The 12035-nt window shown below is 66.2% G+C and overlaps 3 protein-coding genes across 5 annotated transcripts; 1 reads left to right on the forward strand and 2 right to left on the reverse strand.

Annotated features, from left to right (window-relative positions):
* Nucleotides 1-269: 269 nt before the first annotated feature.
* PGAP3 (post-GPI attachment to proteins phospholipase 3) lies at nt 270-6848 on the forward strand. 3 transcript variants are annotated; one of them, XM_071577564.1, is made up of 8 exons: nt 270-495; nt 1331-1428; nt 1949-2101; nt 2924-2986; nt 3101-3162; nt 3622-3758; nt 5368-5623; nt 6314-6848. In XM_071577564.1, exons 1-8 carry the CDS (start codon nt 315-317, stop codon nt 6375-6377), a joined length of 1014 nt encoding a protein of 337 aa, XP_071433665.1. In that variant the 5' UTR covers nt 270-314; the 3' UTR covers nt 6378-6848. The 3 variants fall into 3 exon arrangements, with proteins under 3 accessions (XP_071433665.1, XP_071433668.1, XP_071433666.1); XM_071577567.1 differs by having other exon boundaries at nt 5419-5623; XM_071577565.1 differs by having other exon boundaries at nt 1979-2101.
* A 1019-nt stretch (nt 6849-7867) lies between these two features.
* On the reverse strand, nt 7868-9422 carry PNMT (phenylethanolamine N-methyltransferase). The gene is made up of 3 exons (XM_071577686.1): nt 9269-9422; nt 8816-9023; nt 7868-8303 (listed from the first exon to the last, which is right to left on the reverse strand). Exons 1-3 carry the CDS (start codon nt 9420-9422, stop codon nt 7868-7870), a joined length of 798 nt encoding a protein of 265 aa, XP_071433787.1.
* A 1202-nt stretch (nt 9423-10624) lies between these two features.
* Nucleotides 10625-12003, reverse strand: TCAP (titin-cap). The gene is made up of 2 exons (XM_071577502.1): nt 11858-12003; nt 10625-11277 (listed from the first exon to the last, which is right to left on the reverse strand). The coding sequence occupies exons 1-2, from the start codon at nt 12001-12003 to the stop codon at nt 11022-11024; spliced, it is 402 nt and encodes a 133-aa protein (XP_071433603.1). The 3' UTR covers nt 10625-11021.
* Nucleotides 12004-12035: the final 32 nt, after the last annotated feature.

Genomic DNA, 12035 nt, shown 5'->3' on the forward strand with positions numbered 1-12035 from the left:
TGCCCCTCGGGGGGGGTCTCTCCGCCCCTCGGGGGGGTCTCTCCGTCCCTCGGGGGGGGTCTCTCCGCCCCTCGGGGGGGGGGTCTCTCTGCCCCTCGGGGGGGGGTCTCTCCGCCCCTCGGGGGGGGTCTCTCCGTCCCTCGGGGGGGTCTCTCCGCCCCTCGGGGGGTCCCCCCCGGTGATGGGGGTTGGGGGGATCCCCCCATGATCCCCCGCGAGGCCCGGGGTGGGTGTGGGGGGTGTGCGGTCCCTCCCGTGAGCCCCCGCGCCGCTTCCGGGGCGGGCCGAGGGCCGGGCCGGGCCGGGCCGGGGCCATGGCGGCGGCGGCGCTGGTGCCGCTGGTGCTGCTGCTGGTGTCGGGCCCGGCCCGCGGCTCGCAGGGGGACCGGGAGCCGCAGTACCGGCACTGCCTGGGCCGCTGCGAGCGCCACAACTGCTCGGGGGACGCGCTGCGGAACTTCCGCGCCCGGCAGCCGCTGCACATGCGCGTCACAGGTACCGCCCCCCGCCGCCCATTGGCTGCCGCGGCGGGGACACGCCCACGGGGCGGGGACAGCGCGGAGGACACGCCCCCTTCTGCCACAGGCCACGCCCCCAAGGGGTGGGAGGGATTGGAGCTAAACTGGGAGCACTGGGGGGAACTGGGACTACATTCTGGGCACTGGGAGGGACTGGGGCCAACCTTGGGGCACTGGGAGGGACTGGAGACAAACCGATGGCACTGGGAGGGACTGGGAGGGACTGGGACTAAACTGGGATCACTGGGAGGGGCTGGGATCAAACTGATGGCACTGGGAGGGACTGGGAGGGATTGGAACTAAACTGGGGGCACTGGCAGGGACTGGGACTAAACTGGGATCACTGGGAGGGGCTGGGATCAAACTGATGGCACTGGGAGGGACTGGGAGGGATTGGGACTAAACTGGGGGCACTGGGGGGAACTGGGACTACATTCTGGGCACTGGGAGGGACTGGGGCCAACCTTGGGGCACTGGGAGGGACTGGAGACAAACTGATGGCACTGGGAGAGACTGGGAGGGATTGGAACTAAACTGGGGGCACTGGGAGGGACTGGGACTAAACTGGGATCACTGGAAGGGGCTGGGATCAAATTGATGGCACTGGGAGGGACTGGGGCCAAGCTGGGGGCACTGGGACTGATTGGGGCCAAACTCGGGGCACTGGGAGGGATTTGGGCTAAACTGCTGGCATTGGGAGGGAGTGGGGCCAAACTGGGGGCACTGGGTGGGGCTGGAGCTGGACTGGGAGGGACTGGGTGGGACTGGGAGGCACTGGGAGGCCCTGCCCCTCAGCGTGGCGCTGTCCCCAGGCTGGACGTGCAGGGATGACTGTCAGTACGAGTGCATGTGGCTGACGGTGCAGCTGTACCAGGAGGGGGGGCACCGCGTGCCACAGTTCCATGGCAAGGTGAGCCGGGGTGTGCCAGGGGGTACACCAGGGTTGTGCCATGGGGGTGTGCCAGGGGTGTGCCAGGGGGTGTGCCAGGGGGTGTGCCAGGGGGTGTGCCAGGGGGGTACACCAGGGGGTGTGCCGGGGATGTGCCAGGGGTGTGCCGGGGGGTACACCAGGGGTGTGCCGGGGGTGTGCCATGGGGTGTGCCAGGGGGTGTGCCAGGGGGTGTGCCAGGGGGTGTGTCAGGGGGTGTGCCAGGGGGTACACCAGGGGTGTTCCAGGGGGTGTGCCAGGGGGTGTGTCAGGGGGTGTGCCAGGGGGGTACACCAGGGGTGTGCCGGGGGTGTGCCAAGGGTGTGCCAGGGGGTGTGCCAGGGGGTGTGCCAAGGGTGTGCCAGGGGGTGTGCCAGGGGCGTGCCAGGGGTTACACCAGGGGTGTGCCAGGGGGTACACCAGGGGGTACACCGGGGGTGTTCCGGGGGTATCCCGGGGGTCCCGCGGTGCCCCCGTGCCCGCTGACCCCCGTGCCCCGCAGTGGCCCTTCCGGCGGTTCCTGTGTTTCCAGGAACCCGCCTCTGCCGCCGCCTCCTTCCTCAACGGGCTGGTCAGCCTGGTGATGCTGCGACGGTACCGGGCGGCCGTGCCCCCCGCCGCGCCCACCTACCCCACCTGCGTCGCCTTCGCCGCGGTGAGACAGCCCCTTCCTGCCCTCCATCCCTTCCCCCTCCTTTCCATCCCTTCTCCCTCCTTTCCATCCCTTCTCCTTCCTTTCCATCCCTTCTCCTTCCTTTCCATCCCTTCTCCCTCCTTTCCATCCCTTCTCCCTCCTTTCCATCCCTTCTCCCTCCTTTCCATCCTTTCCCCTTCCTTTTCCTTCCTTCTCTCTCCTTTTCCTTCTTTTCCCTCCTTTTTCACTTCCCTTTCCATCCCTTTTCTCCCTTCCTTTTCTCCCTTCCATTCCCCCTTCCTTCTCCCTTTCCTTTCCCCCTTCCTTTTCTCCCTTCCTTTCCCCCTTCCTTTTCCCCCTTCCTTTTCCCCCTTCCTTTTCCCCCTTCTTTTCCCCCTTCTTTTCCCCCTTCTTTTCCCCCTTCCTTTTCCCCCTTCCTTTTCCCCCTTCCTTTTCCCCCTTCTTTTCCCCCTTCCTTTTCCCCCTTTCCTTTTCCCCCTTCCTTTTCCCCCTTCCTTTTCCCCCTTCCTTTTCCCCCTTCCTTTTCCCCCTTCTTTTTCCCTTTCCTTTCCCCCTTCCTTTTCCCCCTTCCTTTTCCCCCTTCCTTTTCCCCCTTCCTTTTCCCCCTTCTTTTCCCCCTTCCTTTTCCCACTTCCTTTTCCCTTTCCTTTCCCCCTTTCTCCCTCCTTTCCATAACCAGCTGATCCTGCCCAGCTCCAGCTGCTCCACCCCCCGCCCCCCATTCCCAGGCCCCTCATCCCCCAAATCGGGGGGACCCTGACCCGGAGGGGGGTCTGGCCCTCAGTCCTGTCCCCCCCCAATCCCACTTTTCCCCTTTCCCAGGTCTCACTGAACGCCTGGGTCTGGTCCACGGTGTTCCACACGCGGGACACGGCGCTGACTGAGGTGAGGGGGTGACACCCCGGGGTGTCCCCAGCCCTGTTCCCCCCTCTGGGGGTGCTGGACCCTCCCCTGCCCCCCTGCATGGCCAGCTCAGCTCAGCCATCCCAAATCCCACAGAAACTGGATTATTTCTGTGCTTCGGCCGCTGTCCTGCACTCGGTGTACCTGTGCTGTGTCAGGTGGGCACTGGGGGGCACTGGGGAGCACTGGGACCTGACTGAGGGCACTGGGACCTGACTGAGGGCACTGGGGACCTGACAGGGAGCACTGGGGCCAAACTGGGGGCACTGGAGGGCACTGGGGAGTGCTGGGACCTGACTGGGGGCACTGGGGCCAGACTGGGGGCACTGAAACCTGACTGGGGGCACTGGGACCAGACTGGGGGCACCGGGGCCAGACTGGGGGCACTGGGGCTGGACTGGAGGCACTGGGACCTGACAGGGGGCACTGGGGCCAAACTGGGGGCACTGGGGGGCACTGGGGAGCGCTGGGACCTGACTGAGGGCACTGGGGCTGGACTGGGGGCACTGGGACCTGACTGGAGGCACTGGGGCTGGACTGGGGGCACTGGGCTGGACTGGGGGCACTAGGGCCAGACTGGAGGGTCCCTGGGCCATTGTCCCCTCCTGTCCCCACAGGACGCTGGGGCTGCAGCGCCCAGCCTTAATCAGCATCTGCAGGGCCTTCCTCCTCCTCTTCCTCACCTGCCACATCTCCTACCTGAGCCTCGTGCGCTTCGACTACGGCTACAACCTGGCGGCCAACGCGGCGCTGGGTGAGCTGGGGAGCACTGGGGGGCACTGGGAGTCCACCTGCAGCTGGGCTGGGCAGTGCTGGGCTGTACTGGGAGCCACTGGGCTGTTCTGGGGCTGTTTTCAGGGTCACTTGGTGCCTGCCCTGTTCCCAAGCCCCCCAGTTTTCCCAGGAATGCTGCTGGGGTTTGGGTGCCCCCCTGTTCCCAATCCACCCCGTTTTCCCAGGAATGCTGCCCAGCATTTGAGGTGCTCCCCTGTTGCCAATTCACTCATTTTCCCAGGAATGCTTCCCGGGATTTGGGGTGCCCCTCACTCTCCCCATTTCCCAGGAATGCTGCCTGGAGTTTGGGTGCCCCCTGTTCCCAATCCACCCATTTTCCCAGGAATGCTGCCCAGGGTTTAAGGTGCCCCCATGTTCCCAATGCTCCCCATTTCCCAGGGATGCTGCCCAGGGTTTGGGTGCCCCCCTGTTCCCAATCGACCCATTTCCCAGGAATGCTGCCCAGCATTTAAGGTGCCCCTGTGTTCCCAATCCACCCATTTTCCCAGGACTGCTGCCCAGGGTTTAATGTGCCCCCTGTTCCCAATGCTCCCCCGTTCCCAGGGTTTAAGGTGCTCCCCTGTTCCCAATGCTCCCCGTTCCCAGGGATGCTGCCTGGGGTCTGGGTGCCCCCTGTTCCCAATGCTCCCCCATTCCCAGGGTCTGGGTGCCCCCTGTTCCCAATGCTCCCCGTTCCCAGGGATGCTGCCCAGGGTTTGGGTGCCACCCTGTTCCCAAATCCATCCATTTCCCAGGGATACTGCCTGGGGTCTGGGTGCCCCCCTGTTCCCAATGCTCCCCGTTCCCAGGGTTTGGATGCCCCCCTGTTCCCAATGCTCCCCGTTCCCAGGGATGCTGCCCAGGGTCTGGGTGCCCCCCGTTCCCAATGCTCCCCATTCCCAGGGTCTGGGTGCCCCCTGTTCCCAATGCTCCCCGTTCCCAGGGATGCTGCCCAGGGTTCAGGTGCCCCTGTTCCCAATGCTCCCCGTTCCCAGGGTTCAGGTGCCCCCTGTTCCCAATGCTCCCCGTTCCCAGGGTTCAGGTGCCCCCGTTCCCAATGCTCCCCGTTCCCAGGGTTCAGGCGCCCCCGTTCCCAATGCTGCCCGTTCCCAGGGATGCTGCCTGGGGTCTGGGTGCCCCTGTTCCCAATGCTGCCCGTTCCCAGGGATGCTGCCTGGGGTCTGGGTGCCCCCCGTTCCCAATGCTCCCCGTTCCCAGGGTTCAGGTGCCCCCTGTTCCCAATGCTCCCCGTTCCCAGGGTTTGGGTGCCCCCTGTTCCCAATGCTCCCCATTCCCAGGGTCTGGGTGCCCCCTGTTCCCAATGCTGCCCGTTCCCAGGGATGCTGCCCAGGGTTCAGGTGCCCCCTGTTCCCAATGCTCCCCGTTCCCAGGGTCTGGGTACCCCCTGCTCCCAATGCTCCCCGTTCCCAGGGTTTGGATGCCCCCCTGTTCCCAATGCTCCCCGTTCCCAGGGTTCAGGTGCCCCTGTTCCCAATGCTCCCCGTTCCCAGGGATCAGGTGCCCCCTGTTCCCAATGCTCCCCGTTCCCAGGGTTCAGGTGCCCCTGTTCCCAATGCTCCCCGTTCCAGGGATGCTGCCTGGGGTCTGGGTGCCCCCGTTCCCAATGCTCCCCGTTCCAGGGATGCTGACGGTGGCCTGGTGGCTGCGCTGGTGCCTGGGGCACGGCCGGCGCCTGCCGCACGTGTGGAAATGCGCGGCCGCGGTGCTGCTGCTGCAGGCGCTGGCGCTGCTCGAGCTGCTCGACTTCCCGCCCCTGCTCTGGGTGCTCGATGCCCACGCGCTCTGGCACATCGGGACCATCCCCCTCAACGTGCTCTTCTACAGGTCAGTGACCCCCAGAGCCCCCTCCCCGATTAGAATTGGGGCACCCCAGGGGGTCTGCAGCGGGCTGAGGGTCTTGGATTTGGGTTTGGGGGGGTTCTGCTGGCCCCCTTGGGGTGATGGGAGTCCCAGCATTGAGACTGGGCTGTTGGGGGCCCCTTCTTGGGTTTGGGGCCCCCCTTTAGTCCCTGGAGAGCTCAGGGCCCCTTTCTGTTTCCCATGTTGTACTGGGAGTCCCTTCTATGAAATTGGGGTGCTGGGGAGCCCACTGTGGGTTCTGGGTGCCCCTCTCTTGAAATTGGGGTGCTCAGGAATCATCCTGCAGTCTCCGGAGTGCTGGGAGTCCCTTCAGTGAAACTGGGGTGCTGGGGACCCCACTCTGGGTGCTTGGTGTCCCCCTCCTGACATTGAGGTGCCCAGGCCCCCCCTTCATTGCCCAGTGCCCTGCTTTGTTTCCTGGGGCATGTTTGGGGTCCCTCTCTTGCCCATGGCATGCACTTATCCCCTTCCTCTTGAAACTGGGGTGCTGGGGGCCCTTTCTTGCCCATGGGGTGCTGCACCTCCTGACCCCAGGGTTTGTCTGTGCTCAGTGGGGGGTTCAGAGGCCCCCCAGTCCCTCCCTTCCCACCTGGCACGGGCAGCTGGGGGGGCTGTGGACCCGAGGCCCCCCCCAGCCCCCCGTTTCTCCCCCAGTTTCCTGATGGATGACAGCCTCTACCTCCTGAAGGCCAACTCCGACCTCCTCAAAGTGGACTAGAGCTGCTGGGGGGGCACCCGAGCCCCTCGTGCACCCCTGGGGTCCTGCCCTGCCCTGTGCCCTGTGCCAAGTGCCCCCCAGCCCCCCCGGCCTCAGCCTCCTGCCCCCCTTCCCTGTTGCCTTCTGAGGTTCATTTTTCTCCCCCCATACCCCCCATGCCCCCTCCTTCCCCTCCCCGGGGGTCTGGGGACCCCCAGGGCTGAGCTGGGGACCACCATGAGGTGACAATGCCTGCCGTGGTCCTGGTGGTGGGGGGACATGTGGGTGGCTGTGTGGGGGTCTTTGCACATTGGGGGCCTTGCTGGGCCCTGCTGGGTGGCTCTGTGGGGGTGGGTGGGTGATGTGTGGGTGCCTTGGGGCTGGGGGTGCCCCCCCTGGCCCAGAGGGGCTGTGCCCCCCACGGGGATGTGCCCCCCATCCTCTTTGCCTGGGTGTGTTGTGGGGTGTCTGAATAAAGCTGAGTTCAGCCTGTGCCACGCTGGGTTCTTGCCCGCCCTGTGCCCCCCCAGTGCTGCCCCTCCAGCATCTCTGTGTGCCCCCTCCCCACACCCCCAGGGGCATCTCTCTGTGCCCCCTCCCCACACCCCCTCCAGCATCTCTGTGTGCCCCCTCCCCACACCCCCTCCAGCATCTCTGTGTGCCCCCTCCCCACACCCCCAGGGGCATCTCTCTGTGCCCCCTCCCCACACCCCCAGGGGCATCTCTCTGTGCCCCCTCCCCACACCCCCTCCAGCATCTCTGTGTGCCCCCTCCCCACACCCCCAGGGGCATCTCTCTGTGCCCCCTCCCCACACCCCCTCCAGCATCTCTGTGTGCCCCCTCCCCACACCCCCAGGGGCATCTCTGTGTGCCCCCTCTCCACACCCCCTCCAGCATCTCTGTGTGCCCCCTCCCCACACCCCCAGGGGCATCTCTCTGTGCCCTCTCCCCACACCCCCAGGACCATCTCTGTGTGCCCCCTCCTCACACCCCCAGGGGCATCTCTCTGTGCCCCCTCCCCACACCCCCTCCAGCATCTCTGTGTGCCCCCTCCCCACACCCCCAGGGGCATCTCTGTGTGCCCCCTCTCCACACCCCCTCCAGCATCTCTGTGTGCCCCCTCCCCACACCCCCAGGGGCATCTCTCTGTGCCCTCTCCCCACACCCCCAGGACCATCTCTGTGTGCCCCCTCCTCACACCCCCAGGGGCATCTCTCTGTGCCCTCTCCCCACACCCCCAGGACCATCTCTGTGTGCCCCCTCCCCACACCCCCAGGGGCATCTCTGTGCCCCCTCCCCACACCCCCAGGGGCATCTCTGTGCCCCCTCACCCCCTCCTCACACTCCCACCACCTCCTGCTCCTCCACAACCTCAACCTTTATTACGACCATCGCCACAACCACTCATGGTGGGTTGTTTTTTTTTTCCCCCCACAAACTCCCAACCCCATCTTTTTCACGGGGGGGAGGATTCCCAGGGCGGGTTGTGCTTTGCCCACCCCGACCCCCCCTCACGCCTCGGGGGGTTTCTGGGCGTGGGCAAAGAACACCCCGTCCACATCATCCACTCCGGTGCGGAGCGCGGGGGGCATCTCGTAACTGCGGAGCTGCCGCAGCGCCAGCCCCGCGCCCGCCAGCGCCCAGCGCACATCCGACAGCGCCAGGGGCACCACGGGCAGCCGCGCCGGCCCCGCCAGGTAGAAGGACTCGCCCAGAGCCCCCAGGAGCAGAGCGTGGCCCCCCGGGCGCAGCAGCGACCCCACGTGCAGCAGCGCCCGCGCGAAGGCGGCGCGGTCCGGACTCACGGCCTCCAGGCAGAAGGCGGAGAGCAGCGCGTCGGCCGGGGGGCTCAGCGGGCTGCCCAGAGGGTCCGGCCGGTGCACGTCGATGGGCAGGATCCGGCGCAGCCGAGCCCGCAGACGGCGCTCCTTGTCCTGCCACGGCTCCCTGAGGGGTGGGGTGGGAGGCACAGGGGGAGAGGGGATGGGGGGTAGGGATTGAGGGAGGGGGAGAGGGATGAGGGGTGGGATGAACACAGAACCCACAGGGATGTGGGGATGGGATCAGCTCAGAACCCACAGGGATGTGGGGATGGGATCAATCCAGCACATACAGGGATGTGGTGATGGGATCAGCTCAGAACCCACAGGGATGTGGGGATGGGATCAGCTCAGAACCCACAGGGATGTGGGGATGGGATCCTACAGGGGTGTAGGAATGACATTAAGCTCGTACACACAGAGATGTGGGAATGGGATCAATTCAGAACCCACAGGGATATGGGGATGGGATCAATTCAGAACCCACAGGGATATGGGGATGGGATCAGTCCCGCATGCACAGGATGAGGGGATGGGATTAACAGAACACACAGGGATGTGGGGATGGGATCAATCCCTCCCCTGGGTGCCCCTGTGCCCCCTCCCACACCACCCCCCGTGCCCCCCATGCCCCCCTACCCGCGCCCCTCGATCTTGCAGACGTGCTGGATGAAGGGGCTCCAGTCGAAGGCTCCGGGGTCCCCCCGTGCCCACCGGCCCAGCTCCTCCCGGTTCACCGCCAGGTAGTCGGTGGCCACGATCTCCTCGAAGTGGTCGCAGGCACTCAGCAGTTGGTAGATGGTGGGGCCTGAGCCCACATCGATCAGGGTGTGGCCCCGGATCTCACCTGGAGGGGGGGCAGGACATGAGGGGGTCCCACACCCACCCAAGAGCAGGACATGAAGAGCATCCTATACCCATCCAAGGGCAGGACATGGGGGGGTCCCACACCCACCCAAGAGCAGGACATGAAGAGCATCCTATACCCATCCAAGGGCAGGACATGGGGGGTCCCACACCCACCCAAGGGCAGTGCCCCGTGCCTCAGTTCCCCCACCCCGCTGCCGGGTGGTCCCTCCGTGCCCCCCTCACCGCTGGCGAAGGTCTCGGCGAGGCATCGCAGCTTCCAGGGCACCACGAACTCCTCGGAGGAGAAGTCCGCGCGGGGGGGCAGGTAATTGTTGCGCAGGTACGCGCGGGGGTCGAAGCGCTCGTAGCCCTCCCGGAGCGCGTCCAGGCTGCTCATGGTGCGGGGGCTGCGGCTCCGGCCCCGCAATCGCCTTTTATCGCTGCCCGGCCCGGGGGGGCCGCGGGCGGCGTGACGGCCCCATCCATCCATCCCTCCATCCTCCCGCCGCTCCATCCATCATCCACCCGCCCATCCATCCCGGTAACCGGGTTAGCGCCGGCCCCGCAGCCATCCCGGAGCTGATAACGCTCCGCTGCCCTTCCCGGGCTGGGGCCATCCAGGAATCCTGGCCCGGGCCCCGCGGCTGGGACGTTTTGTTCCGTCTCACCCCGAGATGTGGCCGTGCCCCCCACCCTGTGGTGCCCCAGGGCTGGGAATGCTCATGGGTGTCCCACGGGATGGGAATGGGGAGGGATTGGGATTGGGATTGGGAGTGGAGGGGGGTAAGGATGGAAAGGGTTTGGGATTTGGGGGGGCAAAATGGGACAAGGGGTTGGGATGAGGATAAGGAAGGAAAGGGATTGGGATAGGGGCAAAAATAGGATGATGGTGATGGAAGTGGTGTGGGATGGGGATGGAAAAGGATCAGAAAGGGATAGGGATGCAAATGTGAAGGGTTTGGGATGGAATGGGATGGCATTGTAAAAGGATGGGGATGGGATGGGGAATAGAAGGGGATGGGGATTGGAATGGGGTTGGGAAGGGATTGGAATGGAGTGAGGTTTGGGATGAGAAGGCCATGGGATGGGGCCTGTCTGAGCTCTCCATCACCAGGAGCAGAGTGTGCTGGACCTCAGCCCAGCCCTGGCATGAGCTGCACCATCTCTGCCAGCTCCCAGTGCTCCCAGTGCTCCCAGTACACCGGGACAAGGAGCAGGGTAAGTCCCACTTACAGGGTTTTAACAGCCCAAATCCTGTCTGTGCTGGAGCTGTAGGAGGGGAAAGGAGGAGGAACAGGCAGTTCTTGGGAAGAAGGGACAGGGATGGGGCTGGGATGGAGCTGGGCTGGGCACAGAGAGGGGACAGGGCCTGGCAGGGGCCCAGGGACAGCGAGATCCAACTGGGAACAGCTAATCTGGGCACTGGGGCCATCCTGGATCCCGGCACCGGGGGGGCAATGGGGGGGTTATATAAGCACAAAGTTCTCCCCCCCCCCCTGTCCCGAGCCCCCACCAGGCCCTGCAGGACACCCGTGTTGCTGCAGCTGCTGTGCCTCAGTTTCCTCCCAAAAGACACCGCCGGGACAGCCGCGAGCCCTTTAATGAGCCCTTTAATGAGCCCTTTAATGCCGTACAAAGAGCATCGTTTGTACAACCCCTCCGGCCCCCCCAGCGCTCCCTTCGGCCTCAGGTGCCTCTCAGCGCTCCTCATCCTCACATTCCCCTCTCTCTGCCAGGGAAACCGAGTGCCACCAGCACTGCCGGGAGCCCCCCGACCTGGGGGAGCCCCCCGACCTGCAGGGGCCCCGTCCCAACCGGTCCCCACTGCGCCCACCGCGGGGTGGGCTCCCAAGTGAGCCCCCCCACACCTGCCCCGACCCTCCAGCGCTGCCTCTTCGGGGGGGCTGAGCAGACCCAGGTGTCTGGGTCCCCCCAGCCCCCCAAAATCAGCCTCGTGCCCCCCACCCCGACCCCCGCCCCGGCCCCTCTGCCACCCTCAGCCCCGCTGGGCCTCGTGGGAGAGGGAGCGGGAGAGGGTCCTGCGCAGCCCCCCCTTGGCTCCACGGAGGTCTGGGGGGGCAAAGAGGGGCACGGGGAGGGTGCGGGCGTAGGGCAGGAGGTGCTGGGCCAGGGGCTGCCCCAGGACCCCCACCCGCAGCAGCCCCCACGGCGAGCGCTGCTCCAGCACCCGCACGGCCCCGCGCTGCTCCAGCGACTCCCGGCGCTGCGTGTCCACCTCCCGCCGGCACCACCTGGGCACGGGGCACTCGTGGGGTGGGCAGGGGAACCCCAGCACCCCACGGGGGCCCCTCTGTCCTGCGCTGACCTGTTGGGGTCCCTCCATCCCACCAGGAGACCTCCATGTCCTGCACCACCCCCTGGGAACCCCTGGAGACCCCCATGTCCTGCCCCAACCCATGGTCCCATCAGGACCCTTGGAGGTCCCCATAACCCCCAAACCTCATGGAAACCCCACAGTTTGGGACCCTTGGAGCCCCCAAAGCCCCATTGGAACCCATGGAGCCCCCACAACCCCAAGACCTCATGGAACACCCAGTTTAAGACCCTTGGAAGCTCCCCACGAAACCCCCCAACCCTTGGTGGCCCCGTGCCCCTCTCACCCCCACCATGAAACGCCCAACCCTTGGTGGCCCCGTGCCCCCCTCACTCCCCAACCCTTGGTGGCCCCATGCCCCTCTCACCCCCACCATGAAACGCCCAACCCTTGGTGGCCCCGTGCCCCCCTCACTCCCCACTCACCCCCCAACCCTTGGTGGCCCCGTGCCCCTCTCACCTCTCCCATGAGCCCCCCAACCCCCGGTGCCCCCTCACCCCTCCTCGGGCCGGGTGCTGAGCTCCAGGTCCAGCCACTCTGCACTGAAGGTCTCTCTCCGCCCCACGTCCTGCTCGCTGACGGCGCAGCCCAGGCGGGCCGAGAGCCCCCGGCCGCAGCCCCCCGCCATGCCAGTGCCCACCATGGTGCCAGTGCCCCCCCCGGGCCTGTCCTGCT

The sequence above is a fragment of the Pithys albifrons genome, chromosome 25 (genome assembly GCF_047495875.1).
Source record: "Pithys albifrons albifrons isolate INPA30051 chromosome 25, PitAlb_v1, whole genome shotgun sequence".
NCBI classification, from domain to species: Eukaryota; Metazoa; Chordata; class Aves; order Passeriformes; family Thamnophilidae; genus Pithys; species Pithys albifrons.

Excerpts from the sequence above, each read along its gene's own strand:
- PGAP3 (XM_071577564.1), top strand. The coding sequence starts at position 315 with ATGGCGGCGGCGGCGCTGGTGCCGCTGGTGCTGCTGCTGGTGTCGGGC. Across the intron at positions 2,987-3,100 it reads GGGACACGGCGCTGACTGAG|AAACTGGATTATTTCTGTGC; the intron begins GTGAGGGGGTGA and ends CAAATCCCACAG. Across the intron at positions 5,624-6,313 it reads CTCAACGTGCTCTTCTACAG|TTTCCTGATGGATGACAGCC; the intron begins GTCAGTGACCCC and ends TTTCTCCCCCAG.
- PNMT (XM_071577686.1), bottom strand. The coding sequence starts at position 9,422 with ATGAGCAGCCTGGACGCGCTCCGGGAGGGCTACGAGCGCTTCGACCCC. Across the intron at positions 9,024-9,268 it reads CGCCGAGACCTTCGCCAGCG|GTGAGATCCGGGGCCACACC; the intron begins GTGAGGGGGGCA and ends CCCCCCCTCCAG. Across the intron at positions 8,304-8,815 it reads TGCAAGATCGAGGGGCGCGG|GGAGCCGTGGCAGGACAAGG; the intron begins GTAGGGGGGCAT and ends CCCACCCCTCAG.
- TCAP (XM_071577502.1), bottom strand. The coding sequence starts at position 12,003 with ATGGTGGGCACTGGCATGGCGGGGGGCTGCGGCCGGGGGCTCTCGGCC. Across the intron at positions 11,278-11,857 it reads AGCACCCGGCCCGAGGAGGG|GTGGTGCCGGCGGGAGGTGG; the intron begins GTGAGGGGGCAC and ends CCCCGTGCCCAG.